The 17,855-nt window shown below is 47.3% G+C and overlaps 2 protein-coding genes across 2 annotated transcripts; one reads left to right on the forward strand and one right to left on the reverse strand.

The window, feature by feature from the left end:
* Positions 1 to 312: 312 nt before the first annotated feature.
* On the forward strand, positions 313 to 9,438 carry ALG1 (ALG1 chitobiosyldiphosphodolichol beta-mannosyltransferase). The gene is made up of 13 exons (XM_018067560.1): positions 313 to 391; positions 521 to 598; positions 1,848 to 1,951; positions 2,421 to 2,569; positions 3,157 to 3,246; positions 3,772 to 3,882; positions 4,809 to 4,930; positions 5,814 to 5,852; positions 6,417 to 6,476; positions 6,932 to 7,042; positions 7,997 to 8,111; positions 8,815 to 8,890; positions 9,217 to 9,438. Exons 1-13 carry the CDS (start codon positions 328 to 330, stop codon positions 9,349 to 9,351), a joined length of 1,254 nt encoding a protein of 417 aa, XP_017923049.1. The 5' UTR covers positions 313 to 327; the 3' UTR covers positions 9,352 to 9,438.
* Positions 9,439 to 11,425: 1,987 nt separating this feature from the next.
* EEF2KMT (eukaryotic elongation factor 2 lysine methyltransferase) lies at positions 11,426 to 16,852 on the reverse strand. Its single transcript, XM_029957879.1, has 8 exons — positions 16,700 to 16,852; positions 16,554 to 16,616; positions 15,868 to 15,948; positions 15,592 to 15,693; positions 15,272 to 15,405; positions 13,759 to 14,048; positions 12,571 to 12,720; positions 11,426 to 11,927 (listed from the first exon to the last, which is right to left on the reverse strand). Exons 1-8 carry the CDS (start codon positions 16,850 to 16,852, stop codon positions 11,827 to 11,829), a joined length of 1,074 nt encoding a protein of 357 aa, XP_029813739.1. The 3' UTR covers positions 11,426 to 11,826.
* Positions 16,853 to 17,855: the final 1,003 nt, after the last annotated feature.

Here is a 17,855-nt window from a genome sequence, read left to right on the forward strand (position 1 = left end):
TAATTAATTAGACCTCGCTGTAATGAGTTAACCCTCTGCCTGTAACTCTCTAATTGACCCGCCCGTGGCTCCCGCCGCACCCAGCGCGGGCCCCTCAGAGCGCGCGCCCTCGCGCCGCCAGGGGGCGCCCTCCCCGCGCCATTCCGCCCTCCCCGCGGGTGCCGGTGCCCAAGATGGCGGCGCTGGGCCCGATGGCTGTGGCCGGGGGTGACGGCGCGGCGGCAGCGGCGGCTCTGCTGCTGCTGCCGCTGCTGTGGCGGCGGCGGGCGGGCGGCGCGGGGCCGAGTGTGCGTGGCGGTGCTGGGGGACGTGGGCCGCAGCCCGCGGATGCAGTACCACGCGCTGGCGCTGGCCCGGCACGGGCGCGAGGTCTCGCTGCTGGGCTACCTCCGTGAGTGGGGGGCGGCGGGGCCAGGCGGGCCGGGGGGCCGCGCCGCTGACCGCGCTGGTGACCGCGCTGTCCCCCCGCAGAGAGCCGGCCGGGGGGGCCGCGCCGCTGACCGCGCTGTCCCCCCCGCAGAGAGCCGGCCGCACCGGGACGTGCTGCGGAGCGCCCACATCCGCCTGGTGCCCGTGGCCGAGCTGCGCGGGCTGCGAGGTGCGTGAGGGGCCGGGGGTGTGCGGGGGGAGCGGAGCGAGCGAGGAACGAGCTTTGGGTGGAACACTAAACCCCCCGGAGCGGCCGGAGCGTGTGCGGGTCCAGCCCCGCCGCGCTCAGAGCTGCACACCCTGATCTCCCTCCTCTCCATCTCCCGCTAGAATTAAACACCTGCTGGTAGCGGGGCACTTGGTGCCGTTCGGATGCAGAGCGAAATGTGGAAGTGCTTTTGTTTTCCCTTTTCCCCCCCAGCTTGTGTGTTTATCACTGTTGCCCAGAGAAGCTGTGGCTGCCCCATCCCTGGGAGTGTCCAAGGCCAGGCTGGACGGGGCTTGGAGCAACCTGGGCTAGTGGAAGGTGTCCCTGCCCATGGCAGGGGCTGGCACTGGATGAACTTTAAGGTCCCTCCAACTAAACCATTCTGAGATTCTATGACTTCTTTCTATACAAAATACCTCATGGTCCCTATAAATTCCCATTTGTATTTACTTAGGTTTGTAATGATCATAGAACAGAATCAAAAAACCCTGTAGGTTGGAAAAACCCTCTAAGATCATCGAGTCCAACTCTTCCCCCAGCATTCCCAAAGCCACCACTAACTCATGTCCCCAAGTGCCACATCTACACGGCTTTTAAATCCTTCCGGGGGCAATGACTCCACCACTGCCCTGAGCAGCTGTGCCAGGGCCTGACAGCCCTTTCCATGAAGGAATTTTCCCAATATTCAATCTAAACCTCCCCTGGCACAACTTGAGGCCGTTCCCTCTCACCCTGTCCCTTGTTCCCTGGGAGCAGAGCCTGACCCCCCCCCAGCTCCCCCCTCCTGTCAGGGGGTTGCAGAGCCAGAAGGTCCCCCCTGAGCCTCCTTTTCTCCAGGCTGAGCCCCCCCAGCTCCCTCAGCTGCTCCTGCTGCTCCAGCCCCTTCCCCAGCTCTGTTCCCTTCCCTGGACATGCTCCAGCTCCTCAAAGTCTTCCCTCTCATGGTCCATCCTGCCCAGATCCCTCAGCAGAGCTTTCCAACCATTAAGCAGATCAACACTCTCACTCAACCTTGTGCCATCTCCAGACTTGCTGAGGGGTTGCTCAATCAGTTATGCAGTTCATGGATAAAGATATTAAACATGTTTCCATTTTTACAGGATACCTTTATTTTAACCCTTTCTCTGCAGAGCTGGCTGGCTCTGTTTAATGCACACATTTCTGTGGGGAGAGCTGTACTATTCTTACCAGTTTTCCTGTCATTTTGCAGTGGGTCCAAAGCTTTTCCAGTATGTCGTAAAGGTCCTTGTGCAGTCGGTGCAGTTACTGTATACACTGCTGAGGATAGATCAGCCCTCCTATATTCTTCTTCAGGTATGTTTTGTGGGGGACTAATTTTAATAAAAACAAATAGTGCTACTTCACAAGGCATTTTTAGAAGTCTCAGACATTGTTCTAGTTATTTGAGAGCTGAACTGGCTTCACCAATGGTGTAAACCTATATCAGAGTGGGTTTTTTGCCTCCAAACCTTGATTTTCTTGTTAGCGACTCAGGTTTGCTCTTCCTGTTAATTGATGGGCTTTTAAACTTCATTGGCATGGGCAGTAGTAAAGAATAAATCTCACTAGAAATGTTGCTGTGTTTATTGGAGGGGGATTTTGATCCTGATCCAAGGTGAAATTCGAAGGGCCTACCAATTTTAATAGGTGAATACAAATAGTCTCTGGTCATTAAGCTCCTTTAAAGCAATGTAATTTCAATAATTGGATTTTTTTCTGGTAGTTGCTTTGTGTTTGTCACTTGACCACGCTCTTGTGCTGTTTCTGGTTTATTTTTGAGCAGAATCCCCCGGGCTTACCCAGTATAGCTGTTGCCTGGGTGGCAGGTCTGTTCTGGAGGAGCAAACTGATAATTGATTGGCACAACTATGGATACACCATAATGAGCCTGAGTCATGGGAGGAACCACCCGCTAGTGCAGATTGCAAAATGGTTTGTACAGCCACTTCTCCTCCTTCAAATTACATACCTGGGTGGGATTCAGAATGGAAAGCAGTGGGGAGAATGTAATTGGCAAAGGGTTGTTTGTGAGAGGGATTGCTGGGGATTGCTGTGCTGAACTGGTTTCTATTTCAGAACACATGTTTTGAAATTGCCTTTGTTGGACACGTAGGGGGTGGTTTGAAGTAGGCGGGTTGCTTTTATGTGCATATGCAAACTTTGATCTTGTTATTAGAATTTCTCTATAGGTACTGAGGTTTTTATTCTCTAATGCTGCTTTACACTCCAGCTCTCCCTTAAAAAGCTGCTTCTTGCTGAATCTAATTGGTTGTGTGCAGTTAAAAGCTTTAAAGGCTTTCTAGTGTGGGTGTTGGAGTCCTGCTGTAGCCCTTCTCATAAACTGATATTGCTTCAGCACCAGGAGTCCATCAATAACTGGGAATAATTGGTAATTAAATTTCAGTTTTGGGGGCAGTTGGGTTTTTTTTGGTTTTCTTTGGCTTTCACTTGTCATGGACACTGGGCAGTTAAAGCAATTGCCTGCCTGTGGTTTCTAACTGACTTTTAATTTTTGTCAGGTATGAAAAGCTTTTTGGGCGCCTGTCTGACTATAACTTGTGTGTCACTGATGCAATGAGAGAAGATCTCTGGATGAATTGCAACATAAAGTAAGTCACAAATTACTCTGTGTGTGCAAAGTGAAATGAAAACAGATCCCTGAGGATTCAGGATTCAGGGGGATCCTACAAAAGCAACTCCACTGAAACTTATTAGCTCTGTTTTGTAATGAGCCAGTGGAGTGTGGGCATTCAGGAGTCTTCATTACCCTTCTTAATTAACACCCAGTTGACTGGGAGGTGGCAGTCCAGGTGTCAGGGAGGTTTGCTGCCAGGCTGCCAATAGAATGGGAATAATCACTGGGATTTTTAATGATTAGTCTGCAGTTTGTACAGGTGCATTTCACCCCTAGAATAGGCACCATGAAAGGGGCTCTGTTACAGGATGGTTGTGTCCACCCTGGGGTATTCCAGCAAACTTCAGGCATACAGACAGATGTAAGAGTCAAAAACCGAATTACTTTGCAGTATTGATTTACTTAATTACTTTCTGCATTCCACGTTCAGCCTGTCACTGAGCCAGGTACATGTTGTTGTGTCTGTATCCTGTTTAAGCTATCCCATGTCTCCTCACAGGGCAGTAACTCTGTATGACAGACCAGCTTCTTACTTCAAGGAAACACCGCTGGACCTCCGGCACCGTCTGTACATGAAACTTGCCCAGGACTACGAGCCCTTCCGAGCAGGGTAGGTGGGAGTGCAGCTGTGGGCTGGGAGTGCAGCTGTGGGCTGGGAGTGCAGCTGTGGGCTGGGAGTGCAGCTGTGCTGCCAGTCCCTCCCGCAGTGCCAGGGACCTGGGGCACGTGGTGACCACGGGCACTTGTGTGGGGGCCCAGGCTCTGAGCCCCAGAGGCACAGTGGGCTTGGAGCAGCCAGTGCTCTGCAGGTTGGCTCAGGGTCACAGGGCCAGATGTGAAATCACTGAACTGTGCTGACACAAGACTTGGTGTGTGAAGTAGAAGTGTTTTGTTTTTAAAGAAGTTGGCACAAGCACTGAGGCAATCTGTGACAGAGTATCTCTAGGGTGGAACTCAGCAGTTGTCTGGTTCAAATGGACCTAAATGACAGTGGTTGGATGCTTCCTTAATGGCACCTCTTCCTTACTTACTGTGAGAGCCTTCAGGGTCTTGGTTTGAGTGCTGCATGTTCCCCTCTGCCCGTGTGCAGGGTGTCACTTGTAGCAGGTTGACCAGGGAGTTACTTTACCAAACTAATGCTTGAAAAAGAAGTGAAATCCATAGTGTGTAGAGGGTATTTTTGAAATGCCCACCTCAGAGTGTGTAGGGTCTGAGTTGAATGGAATAAATGTGCTGTTGGCCTCCATGCTCTGTGCTGTGAGACAGAGCTGGAAAGGGAGGCTGGCTGTTTGCTCAGCTTGTTAGGGAAAACACTGCTGGAAGATGGAATCGTGTCTGTAGCAGTAGGAAGCAGGAAAAATGGCCTCTCCTGGTCTGGTATTTCTCCATAGCTCTGTACTGGGATGCCTCTGTTTCTAGAGAAGTTGAGCAGCAAATCTGAAACAAAATGTTTGGAAAGTCCTGCCACTGAAGCAGAGTTTGCTGCTGCTGTTGGCTGTGTGTGTAGCCCATCCTCAGGAAGTTGTGTCTCCATAGTGCAGAGCCTGTGGATCCCAGTGCTGAGAGATCTGCCTTCACAGAGAGGGCTGGCAGGGATGGACGTGTGGTGGAGTCCAGGGGCCGGCCAGCTCTTCTCATCAGCAGCACCAGCTGGACAGGTGGGGAAACACTGCATTTTTCATCTAAAACTAAGGCTGTTTGTACTTCCTCACATCTGAAGTTATGTTTTTCCTTCACTTGCCAGGAAAAAATGGAAGACAAGGTGTATATGATTCAACTATGTGTTGTATCATACACAACTAAATGTGGTATAACTTATAGAATGCTAAAAATCAATGATTTTTTAAAGTTATATTTTAATTATAGAGCTACAGTCTAGAGGCTCAGCTTTAAGGATGGTTAGAAGAGATTTCCTACTTCTTCTTTTGCTTTCATTCTAGACATACAATCTTGCAGGGTGGCATAAAATAGTTTAAGAAATTAAAATATTTACTCCTTATTGAGCACCCTGGTCTAATGGAAGGCATTCCTGCCCATGGTAGGGCTTGGGACAAGATGAGGTTTAAGGTCCCTTCCAACCCAAACCAGTCTGTGATTCCATGATTTCTGATAATGTGTGTTACATAATTATGTCACTTGTTTCCATTTTCTGTTCCCTTCTTCATACAGAGGCAAAAAAATTCCATTGCTAGTAACCAGGGGCAGAATTGGCAGAATTGTCTTTATCTTTGAATTGTCAGGGCAGTTTTTAAAACTCAATTCTTTAGTTTTAGAAACTAGAAAATTGTAACTTGATAGCTTTGAAGATGTGCAGCATTTGTGAGTGGTTTGTCTGCCATATTGCCAGCACAGGAAGCAAATAAACAGTGTCTGTGGTTATAGACTTCTGTTTATGAAAACAAATTAGCAGATTTTAAAAGGAAAAGCATGGTCTGTAGTAAATCATGTTGGTGAGGTGAGTCTGATTGTTGTTATGTAAAGACAGTAATTCATCATAAACGATACAAATATGGATGTCACTAATAAAGCCTTCTCTTTCAGAGGATGAAGACTTCTCTGTCCTTTTAAAAGCTTTAGAAGGTGGGTATGAAGGAATTAATCTCATTTTTCCAAGGGTTGTTTTCTGGACACTTAAAAAGGGTTTTGCTAAACCCTATTCAGGTGAAAATGCAGCTGTATTTGATTAAGTAGCACTGGTTTAAGAGTAGTAATTGAAATACAGAAGGGCAACATCTGGATTCAATTGGAGGAGTTGTCAGGGAGAATTAAATCTCTAACTAGCTTCTAAATTGCAGTTTTATTTCTTAAGCTATTACAGATACTCTCCATAGGCATCTGCTAATAGGAAGGAAGGGAATACTTTGTCTTATTTTGTAGGCTTTGCAGCTGGCAATTGTAAATTGATCTATTGAAGCAGCTGATTGTGGGGCAGTTGAACAAATGCTTGCTGCATAAACAGAGCATGATTTACTTCTGTACAAGTTTGTAAATTTTAACATTGCTGAATTTGCTACTGTTTTACTAAGTACATGCCTGTAAAGAAATTACTTGCAGTAGGAAGCTAAATAATTAATACACTGTGACCACTGTTAAACCAACCATCTGTGTATTTGTGGCCTCCAAGCAGTGTTTTATCTTCTCCAGACTACGAGAGGTTTATTGATGAGGGAGCCAAGCTTCCAGCTCTGGTGTGTGTGATAACAGGTAAGGGGCTGTTTGTGTTGCAATTCTTTCAGTGCTCATACAGAACATTCATTTTCACTTTTGTTCTGTGCTGACTCTTCTGATGGTGAGAAGAGACTGTTGTCTTTAGGTCTGGTTATAAGAATGGTAATTTATAGTTGAATTTATAGCTGAACTCACACGATGTAATCATGGCACATTTTCAGAGGAGAAGCTCTTGACCTCCCTCTCTACTCCCTGTCCCTACTACAGTTCTGCACTACTCCATGTTCAGAACAGTTTAAACTCTAGGTACACATCACTTTGAAAGGGACTTGGATGTTTATGTGTCTTTTGGAGGATCATGTGTGGTGTCCTTTTGGACCTACCTGATGCAACAGGAGCTCAGCAGCTGTGCAGTCAAATTCACAGACCACACTGTTTTCAGTCAGCTTGATGAAAAACTACTAAATATTTTTCTTTTCTGTTTTAAACAGGTAAAGGACCTCTAAAAGACTACTACAATGGACTGATAGAGAAACTGCACTTTAAACATATCCAGATCTGTACCCCGTGGCTGGAAGCTGAGGATTACCCTCTTTTGCTTGGTAAATAGTGGGTGATGAAACAGGCTGGAGAATGTGTGAAAACCAACTTGGCACAGGGGCAGAGAACTGATACAGATTGTGCACAGAACCTGGTAGAATATAGCAGTGAGTGCTTAGTTGGTGACAGGAGACTCGTGGCTTTGACTCATTCCAGCAGAAATGTTGAATTTCTCTGGCTATTCGCTGTTATCCCAAAAAGTTGGCTTGGTACCTGTTGCTGTTTTAGCCTGTTCTTTGCACTCTTTGTTTCTTCTGTGCTGAAATACAGCTGCCTGTGCACGTTCCAGATTATTTTCAGGGTCACTCCTGTAAATGAAATCAAAAAAGCTTTTCACTAAGCAACCAAAAGTAGCTGAAATTTTTAATTAACTTGTCATTGGAATGTTATTCCCTCAGCATGTTCATTGTAACAGCATAAAGTGGGAGTAATAAAGTAGTAAAACACATGTTTAACTTGATCTCCATTCTGCAGGATTAGAACCTGACAATTTATATGGCTTTAAAACACTGTGTTTATTTGGTCCTTTTCAAATAATGAACATAATGACTATAAATTCACACTGTAATTTCTCTATTTTGAGATGACTTGAACTGGGAGAGGTCACCAGTGAGCCAAGCAGCATATCCTGTCTGGTTTGTGCTGGAGTTTTCCTTCACTTATCCATTCTTAGCAGATTAAGAGGTAGAAAGGCTGTTTTAAGATGCATGAAACTTTAAAATCCCCTTTAATTTAATATGCACTCACTTATTATGTTTCTAAAACCTGACTAATTTTAGTCACAAAATACATTGTGCTTTTTTTTTTCCCCTGAGTGCTTGAAACAGAGTCAGTCTGGGTGGCTGGAGGGGGCTGGGGTTTACCCTGCACCACCCAAAGCAGCACAGAAATAAAGGTTTGCAGCAGGACAGAAGAGCTGCTCTCAGAGAATTCAGACTGTTTTGTTTGCCTTTCAGGCTCAGCAGACCTGGGGGTGTGTCTCCATAAATCATCCAGTGGTTTGGATTTACCCATGAAGGTGGTGGATATGTTTGGCTGCTGTTTACCTGTGTGTGCAATATATTTTGAATGGTAAGACCTTGTTCTGTTACAGATCAAGTGATTCACATAAAAAATACTCTTACAAAGCACGAGTTCAGCAGCTACTGCAGGAGTCAAATGAGATTGCTGTATTATGCCATTTTTTTAAATTCAGTAAGTTAGAAATCAAGGTTGTTATAAATTTTTAAGAATGACACTAGTTTCTCCAAAGGTCAGAGCATGTCATGCAACCACTTGCCTTAAAAAATCCCTGTTATCCTTCGTTTCCAAATATTTAATTTTAAAAAAGCTTCCTTCCGTCCAGTGAAGGGGTGAGTGTATGCATAGGCAGTCTTGGAATTCATGGTCCTTTGGGAAAACAGTAGCTTTATAAAGGAAGGTAACTTCTCTGTGAACATTTCATGATGGATCATGGAAAAATTTTCCTTGTGGGTTAGTTTTAAAGTAGATTATTGCCCTGATTTTTCATGTATGTCCAGTTGAGTGGCACACAGTGAGGGCCCTTTGGTACAGTTGTGGTAGATTTAGTGTGACACAGAAAGGAGAAACAGTCTTTAAATTAGAAGATTTTAAACTGCCTTCTCCATCCCATTATGTCAGGTGTGGGGCTCATATCAGTGACAGTGTTACAGATATCCTGGGGTGGCCCCTTTGGCTGTCACTGTACAACATTTTAAGTGTCCCACTTGCTGCTTTTTGTCTCATTATTTCCTTCTGTGACTTCTTTTCACAGTTTACATGAACTTGTGAAACACAATGAAAATGGTCTGATATTCAGGGACTCGAGTGAACTCGCAGAACAACTGAAGGTAAAGGCTTTGACTCATTTCTGCCCCCAGGTATGACCCCAAAGGTGCCACCACGTGGGCAGCCCTTTCACAGCTGACTGTCTGTGCATTTTGCTTTCTCAGAAGGCACTGCTTGGCCTGGTGAACATTATTTGCCTCTCTTGTGTTTAAATGTGAATCTGAAGCTGGCAAAAGCACTGAAAATGTTGTCATTGTTCTGTTTCTGGGGCCAGACCCAAGAACAGTCTCACTGCAGCTTTGTAGTTGAGGGTTAATGCTGGGGAGGCTGCAATGAGCCTGAAATGGAACCTGATGGTATCTTTGTGGTTTTGCCCTTTATATTACAGATGCTTTTCTTGGAATTTCCACCCCTGGAAGGCAAACTCCACAGCTTCAGGCAGAACCTCAGGGCGGCCCAGGAGCTGCGCTGGGACGAGAGCTGGGACCAGACTGTGCTGCCCTTGCTGGGGCACAAGGAGTGACTGTGGGGAAGGAGGGTGGCAAAGCTGACACATTCCTGGACTGCAGAGATTCGATAAACAGTAAATAAACACTTTGTATTGTCTGCAGTTGCAGTTTTTAACTACTTCACCTTGGAACACGTGTCTGCACACTCCTCTTCCTTTCCAATTCGAGCTTCCTGTGTGAGAGCAGAGCTGCAGGGGCAGCTGGAGCTGCATGTCCACCTGTGCTGCTCAAAGGTCACTTTTTGGTGAAGATACTTGAATACAGATAGAAACTATTACCACTTTTACCTGCTGTACACTCAGCACCTTAGTAGGTGAATTGGGTGTGTTTTTTTTGCGAAGTGGGAAATGCCTTTTATTTGAATTGTTTTATTTCAGCTGGTCAAAGGTTGGACTTGATGATCTTGGTCTTTTCCAATCAAAATTATCCTGAAATTTAACTGAGGATACATGGGGGTTTTGTTTACTCAACCAGTTAATGTTGCCTAGTCTTCCCTAGACACACACTGAGTATCCTCTTGTAGGATTTTATTGAGACAGAACCGTTTTGTTTCAAAGTTGTTTTCCTTTTCACAGTGTGTGCAGGAATGTGGAAGTGCAGCTGCTGGGGTGTGACAGCTTTACTGGGTACTCAGAGGAAAACAGACCTTGCAGTGAGTGCTCCCCTTGTAGTCTGAAGTGAATGTGCCCATTCACCTTGAGAAAGAACATCAAATTTATCTCTTTTTGAACAGATGAATAGAACAGGGAAAAATAAACCCCAAATATATGTGTAATGTAATCAAAGGCACTTCACTTTGTGAGTGCTCACTCAGGTGCACCCTTCAGCTTTTTATTGTTAAGATCAGTATATGCACACTGAATGGTTCCAAGTTTTTTTCATCACCTTTTTGGCTATAAAATAGATGTCAGTCATTTAAGGAACAGAAGTGCTTGGTTTTATCATGTGGTTACTGCTCCTCAAAGCTCCCAGTTCAGGGGTGGGAGGTGGTGACAGTGGGTTCTGCACCAGCATTTTTAAACCCTCTGACTGAGTAATCATCAAAAATCTGCTTTTTTCAGAAGGAAGAAGGTGAAAATAAAAGAGTTGAGTTGCTTTACTGCAGGAGTTTGGCAAAACCTCCAGCTTCTTGACTGAAGAATGGTTCATAAAGATTTATTTGCCAATATTTTAATGTATCTTTCCTACTGTTTTCAGTCAAAATCCTGTCTGGGGGTTTTGCTGTTCCCCTTTAGCCAATCCTGTGCAGGTGGAGATAAATTAGGCACTTCTCTAATTAAACAGTAATGCCAAAAGCTTCAGAGAGGTTTCATCTTCCTGTAATAAAAATTTTAGATGTAAAATGAGCCATCTGTACAGAACCTTTGAGTGACTTGAATTTTGTGAAAGGGAGCTCCTGTCTGGGCTGCCAGTTTGCATTTCCTCTAGAAATAATACCTTTGAGTTCTTCCTTTTTGGGGACAGGGAGCTAAAACCTGGGCTGGGGTAACTTCTGCTTAATCCCAGCAGTTGTGGCTTCTTTCAGCTTGAAGAATTAAGATGATTCTTCAGGTTTCAAGTTACCTACCACCCATTTTCTCTCCATTGCTACGGAAGGAGGAGGCTGAAGTTTTTGTTCATTTTCCTGTAAGTAGCTTTTAAAACCAGATAGAGAAAAAGAAAGTCTAAAGAGGAGAATGAGCAGCATTTGATCTTCTGCTTCAGGACCACGAGGAGAATGATGAATGGACACTGGAAGGTTTCTGAGCAGGTGAGCTCAGTGTTTCCTCCTTGCAGGATCCCTGGAGCATTGCTGTGCAGTATGATTCCTTTTTTATTTCCTGGCCAGCCTGACAGGAAGGTCCCAGCAGCCAGGAGTGAAAGTGGCAGCTCTTAAGTGAGAGGAATGTACCTCAGTTGTGATTTTTGTCATCACTGCAGGGTAAAGATGCCCCTGATTTCCAGCAGAGCCTGACCCCTGCTCTTACAGCAGTGTGTGAGCCTGGGACATCCCACAGCTCTGGAGGTATCAGTCACTGCTCGTTTACTGGTTCATTTTTAAGACTGACCACACTGCCAGTATATGCAAACAAGTATAAAAAAACCAGAGTAGACAATTACAGCTGATTTTAATATTTAAAAATATTTTTTACTCTGAACCATTGTCTTGCTCCCTTGTCCATGGGAGATCCTGATCCCATGATCCTGCAGGTTTGCCTCCAGTGTTAACAAACCAAAACACAGTTAAAAAAATACACTTGAATTCTGTTGTCTTCTACAGAATTAAAGTGCAGTATGATTAGGGCTTAATTTTTTTGTATTGTTTGAGGTTCACTCACTTTTCAGGGGCAGCAGCTTCTTTGCAGACATGCTGGAAATTACAGGAAGAGACAACAGCCCGTGTGTACAGTCCAGCACCTCTGGTGTGTGCTTCCAGAACTCAGGATAATCTTGTTGCAAGGATGACATAGCTCCTGTTGGTCTCAAAATTCCAATTCTATTTGCCAAGCCTATATAAATAGCTGGAGAATAGTTACATTTGGCTGCACATCATAGAGAAAATTACTGTTGCCGTGGGCTGGAATAATCTGCCACCTGATCCCGACTTTATCTGTGAAGAGAAACACTGGGAATCATATTTAGGCTTAATAAAATGAAGAGCACAAGTTGCATGACAAGTTCTGTAGGAAGAGATCTTTACCATGCTGTGAAAGAAAGCTACAGGCAAATGCTTTGAGTGTTTTTAAAAGATACCAGTAATGCCTCTCTCAGCATCATTTTGTGAATTAACCAGTTGCTGAGCAGATGACAGACTGCAAAAGATAGGCTTTAGAAGAGTACATGAAGAGAAATCCCATTTTATTTAATCTCTAATTGGCTTTTAACCCTCAAAGAATGGTAAGATAAGGTGAAGGGTTTAGGCTGCATCTCTGTTATTTATCACTGTGACAGAGCAGCACAGATGGTTTCCCTCCTTTAAGCTTAACCCTGTTTAGTTTCCTCCCTTTTGAGCCCACCACACTTGCAATTCATCCCTTACAGATGTGAGCTGTGATAGCCAGGATGTACCTAAAGGTAAGTTCCAATCTCCTGATCAAATCCATGAGGAAAAGCACTTAAATCCAGCTCTAGGATAACAATCCCACTACTGGACAATGCTCCTCACCAAAAAACGCTCCTGTTCATCTCTACCACAGAATAAGTGATGGGGAAAGAGGCAAAACTATTGAACACTTGATGAAAGAGGCCCCTACCCAGCTGAGCCTGGAACAGGTGGTACGTGTCTGGGTTACGGAGTGTGAAGGCAATGAAGACCTCGGGAGCTTTTCTGTCTGCTCTCGAGGTGGAGAGTTTCTGTAGCATCCCAATGAGGGCTAAAATTATCTCTGGATCATACACCACATCTGAAAAAAAAAAAAAAAAAGAGGGAAACATACAATATTTATTGAGGATTGAGCAAAAAGCAGAATGAGAACTGCAAACCAAAAATATAAAATATTCACAGTGCAGGAGAATATGTTTTTTTTTTATTCGTGGGTTAAAAATTCCCAAGGAGAGATCTTCAGAAATGCCTCTGGTTTATGTGCTATGCCCTCATCCCTACTATCACTCCAAAATCACTAAAAATCCGTGCTCCTTTTTGTAAATGGATTGTCAGATATTTTATTTAGGCCCATCCTAAGGGAGACAGCAGGAACACTGAGTGTTGGTGCTGTTACCACTGCCCTTGGCAAAACAAACCTGCCTTATTAAAAATGGGTGTTTTAGAGGCTGATGGCAGAGGACTTGCAGCAATTTGAATCCTGAGTCATTTCCTGGAGAGCAGAAATAGTGATGGGAGGTGAGAGTGGGCACCAAGGGGTACGAAATGCTGATCCCCAGAGGCTGCTGTGTGGAAGTGTTGAGGTGTCTGTTCCACTGACAGACACAGCACTTACTTGTGATCCAACATGCAGTACTAAATCTAGTGCAGTAATGAGTGACAGCAAAGAGTAGATAGATCTAAATCTCCCTTAGTTCTTATCTTCAGAGTCCAGCCTGGGCTGGTTTGGGCACTGAACAGTGCTGTTGGCATTGGGTAACACACAGTGGCTTCATCTTACAGAATTCACATTCACACCTTGTTATACCTTGGATGACAAAGTCATTTGCTCACCTGGACTCTCAGGTAATTTTTGCTTTGCCAAGCTCCAAATCAGGGAGTAAAACCCTGTAGCTACAGCTGAGACGTTTTACTATCACTCGATTTTCCAAGATCAGATTTTCTATAAACCCTTCAGATTTATATATGGGCAAGTCCAAAACAGGGCTGTGGTTGTTTTTTTGGGGTTTTTTTATGATGTCATCCCTCGAGAGCCTGCCAGGGCTCTGAGTTCTGCACCCCTGTCCCTCCACTCTGCTCCCTCCTGCAGGGTCCCACCCCCGGCGCGGGGGTGACGAACCTGCTGCGATGACAACGTCAGGCTGGAGACCCACCAGCTGCTCCTCTGTCACTGAGCCCCAGTCAAGTTCTGCAACCATCAGTTTTGGGCAGTTCTTTGCTTCCACCTCCTGCCCTTGGGGCTCTGTTTGGATACACCAGGTCACTTCGAAGCCATTGAGACGGATGTTCTCTCCCAGCTGTCTGAGAACACAGGGGTGGCAGTCACTAAATATGTATGTCTTGGGTTGGCAGGTCTTACAGATGGCAATTCCAGTGAAGCCAATCCCACTTCCTAATTCCAAGACTGTCCTGAGGGAAAACAGAGTAAAAGAAGTACTATTAGGGCTCTACATTAAGTTGGAAATCAAAATACTGAAAGTAAAATTAAAGGTAAAATGAGCTGCAGATAACTTCAATAATTTTTGAGTAAACCATTCACAACCTAACCTTTATCTCAAACAACTGGAGAGCTGGGAAATGCTGAGGGTCAGCATAAATTAATTACCTGAAGTGCTGCTTTTGCATATGGTACAAAGCATTCCCAGCGTGGGGATGAGAGACATTCCCACCTGGTTCTAGCCATCTGCATCTGCCTCCTCCTGAACTGGCTCTTTTCACAGTCAGGACAGAGAAAGAGACACTGGGCAGCACAGTTGCTCTGGGAGTCAGTATTTTAAATTATCTTTCCTCAAAAGTGCTTGTTCCTCTTGCCTGTTTATAAATAAAGCCCAGACGTGTGATCAGACCTGCACATGGATCCTCTAACACTGGTGAGATGGATCCCAGCAAGGAGTGAAGTGCATCAGTTAAATTACTGAAAACTGAACAGCTGAATTTCAAAACAAGTCAGGCTGCACAGTGCCAGGGTTTTGATCTTAACCCCTGTCCTGACAGAACTACAAGGTCCTGAGTTACAGCTTGACTTGCAAAACAGACAAGAGCAGCAGTTACCCAGCAGCAAAAGGGTGTGATTTCACTTATTTTGGGTGTATATATTGCCTATAATTAAATATTACAATTATAAATATTGTCTATTATTAAACTATAGTTTCATAGCTCACAGTAACAGGGGGCTGGAGCCCCTCTGCTCTGGAGCCAGGCTGGGACAGCTGGGGGGGTTCACCTGGAGAAGAGAAGGTTCCAGGAAGACCTGAGAGCCCCTTCCAGGGCCTAAAGGGGCTCCAGGAGAGCTGGAGAGGGACTTGGGACAAGGGATGGAGGGACAGGCCAAGGGGGAATGGCTTCCCCACTGCCAGAGGGCAGGGTTAGATGGGATATTGGGAGGAAATTCTTCCCTGTGAGGGTGGTGAGGCCCTGGCACAGGTTGCCCAGAGAAGCTGTGGCTGCCCCTGGATCCCTGGAAGTGTCCAAGGCCAGGCTGGACAGGGTTTGGAGCGACCTGGGCTAGTGGAAGGTGTCCCTGCCCGTGGCAGAAGAACAGAATGAGACCATTTTTAAGGTCCCTTCCACCCCAACCCGTGCCATGATTCTGTATGGATTTTTCCCCCTTCCCACCCGTGCTGTGCCATTACCTGGCCCTGAACACCTCGGGGTTCCCCCCTGCCCACCCGGCGAGGTGCAGGGCAGCCTCCCACGTGACGAGCCCCGTGGTGCCCCCAGAGATCATGGCTGTGCTCTCAGAAAGGGTCACACAGTCTCCTGTGGGCTGGAGGACACACAAGAAGGCAAAGATGGATCAGCACAGACAACAGGTTTACACTTCACAATCAATATTGGCACCTGGGAAAAGGCAGGAAGCACTCCAGGCTTCTGAAGGGTTATTTTTAAAGCCAATTATTGCTTAGTTCAGATTACTAAATGTGATTCAGAACAGTGCAGCATCAATGCTTACCAGTAAGTAGTTTTTGTAACACTGAGTAGATTCTTCTTCTTTTAAAACATCTGCCAGTGTATTATACAGTTCATCCAGGGGTTCAGCTGCTGTGGATTCGTGCTGTGGGAAGAAAAGGGCACCTCTGGGGGTCACATTGTCATGAAAACAAAAAACACTTGCACATTAAGTCCCCTTTAATACATTGTTGGCCCTAATATTTACATTGACTGTTGTGGTTTGTTATTACATGGGATATTTTCAGGGGAAAAAAGAAGAGTGAAAAGCAAGCAGTACCTTTTTGATGAGCTCAGTCAGAAAGCACCTCCTGTACTTTGTTGAGGGGGGATATTTCACACACAGAGGGTGGAGGACGGTCTGAAACAGGAACAGCCACGGAAACCAGTTACCAGGGAGGGATTAGGAAAGGCACTGAGGGCCAGAGAAGGACCATTAATTGGCTCTGGGTGCCATGAAATGCATTGGGATTTAGTCTGTACAAGTGATGCTGAGCCAGAAATTGAAATTTGATGATTTCTGATTGGTTTGTGAGTTTACAGATCTGGGGCAGCAGATTTCTTACCTTTTGTGGCAGCAAAAATCTTCCCTTTCAGAGTAAAGAGCAAAACTGAATGGGAATAGTCCAGTTTGCTCCCCTCCTTCTTTTGCTTTTCTCATCCCTCTTTCCTTTTCGGCTTGCTGCCTGATTTGCTTTTTCCCCATCCCCAGGGACAGTTTAGGCTCCAGCATTCCCTGTATCCCGGAGCATCCAGGGCCAGCTGGGCAGACTCGCCTGTGCCATCCACCACATCAGCGCTCGGGCACGCGGGTCTCAATTTCGATCCAAGCACAGCCAAATAGGCGGCAGGGAAGGGAACCCGCAGCTGTGCGGGGCCCAGCGAAGCGCTGCGGGCCCGGATCGCTGCATTTCCGAGCGACTCCGGCGGCTCTGGGCACACGCGGCGGCAGCCGGGGGTCCCCACCTGGTGCAGGATATCCCGGAGCAGGGGCGAGTCCGGCGCAGCCCGCAGGTTTTGTTCCAGCTCCTAAATCGGGATAAATAAATAAACCAATAAAGCAGCGCTGCCTGCGTCCCCGCCCCGCCCGCCGGTCCGTCTTCCCCGGGTACGCTGGCCAGGGCAGCGACCGTGAGCGCCCGCGCCGCCAGGAACCGCCGCTGAAGCGGAGCCGCAGCCCCGGCTCGGCCTGGCCAGGCCCCGGCGGCGCAGAGCGGCAGGGCGGGCACTGCGGCAGGGCCGGGCAGGGCGGGCAAGCCGCGCATTCCCCGGGCTCGCGTGGCGGGAGGGCCCGGGGGAGGAGCCGCCGGAGGGAGAGCGGAACCGGCCGCGAGCGGGCTCGAACCCCGCGACCCTCCGGTCAAGCAGCCCGGGGGCTGCCGCGCTGTAGCGGCCCCGCCGGCAGGGGGCGCCACGGCCCCGCCGCGCCCGCGCCGGGACCGACCCGGGCCTGGGGACACTGTGGGGGGGCATTGGGATCGATGGGATCGATCAGTGGGATCGATCATCGGGATCAATGGGATTGATCAGTGGGATTGATCAGTGGGATCGATCATTGGGATCGATGGGATTGATCAGTGGGATTGATCAGTGGGATCGATCAGTGGGATCGATGGGATTGATCAGTGGGATCGATGGGATCAGTGGGACTGATCAGTGGGATCAGTGGGATTGATCAGTGGGATTAATCAGTGGGATCAATGGGATCAGGGGGATAGGTTGGGTTGGAAGGACCCATCTCGTTCCACCCCCTGCCATGGGCAGGGACACCTTCCACGAGCCCAGGTTGCTCCAAGCCCCGTCCAACCTGGCCTTGGACACTTCCAGGGATCCAGGGGCAGCTACAGCTTTTCTGGGCAACCTGTGCCAGGGCCTCTCCACCCTCACAGGGAAGAATTTCTTCCTAATATCCAATCCAAACCTGTTCTCTTTCATTTTGGACCCACTCCGCCTCGTCCTGTCAATACGTGCCCTTGTGCATAGTCCTGCCCCATCTTTCCTGTAGGTTCCCCGCAGGTCACCCCAAAGCTTCTCTCTCCCAGGCTGCACAACCGCAGCTCCCCCAGTTCCCCGCAGAACTCCCCGGTCCCTCCCTCGACCACGATACATCCCGCCGCGTCCGCCACGGGCCCCTCCCCCGCGCTCGTCAAATCGCGCTGCGCCCACCGCTCTCAACTTCGAGCGCCGCGACAAGGACGGGCGCCCGCGCCCGGGCGGGCAGCGAGCGGGGCCGGGGCTGCGCCGAGCCGAGCGGGGCCGGGCCGGGCC

The sequence above is a fragment of the Manacus vitellinus genome, unplaced genomic scaffold (genome assembly GCF_001715985.3).
Source record: "Manacus vitellinus isolate BGI_N305 unplaced genomic scaffold, ASM171598v3 scaffold_12_pilon, whole genome shotgun sequence".
NCBI lineage: Eukaryota > Metazoa > Chordata > Aves > Passeriformes > Pipridae > Manacus > Manacus vitellinus.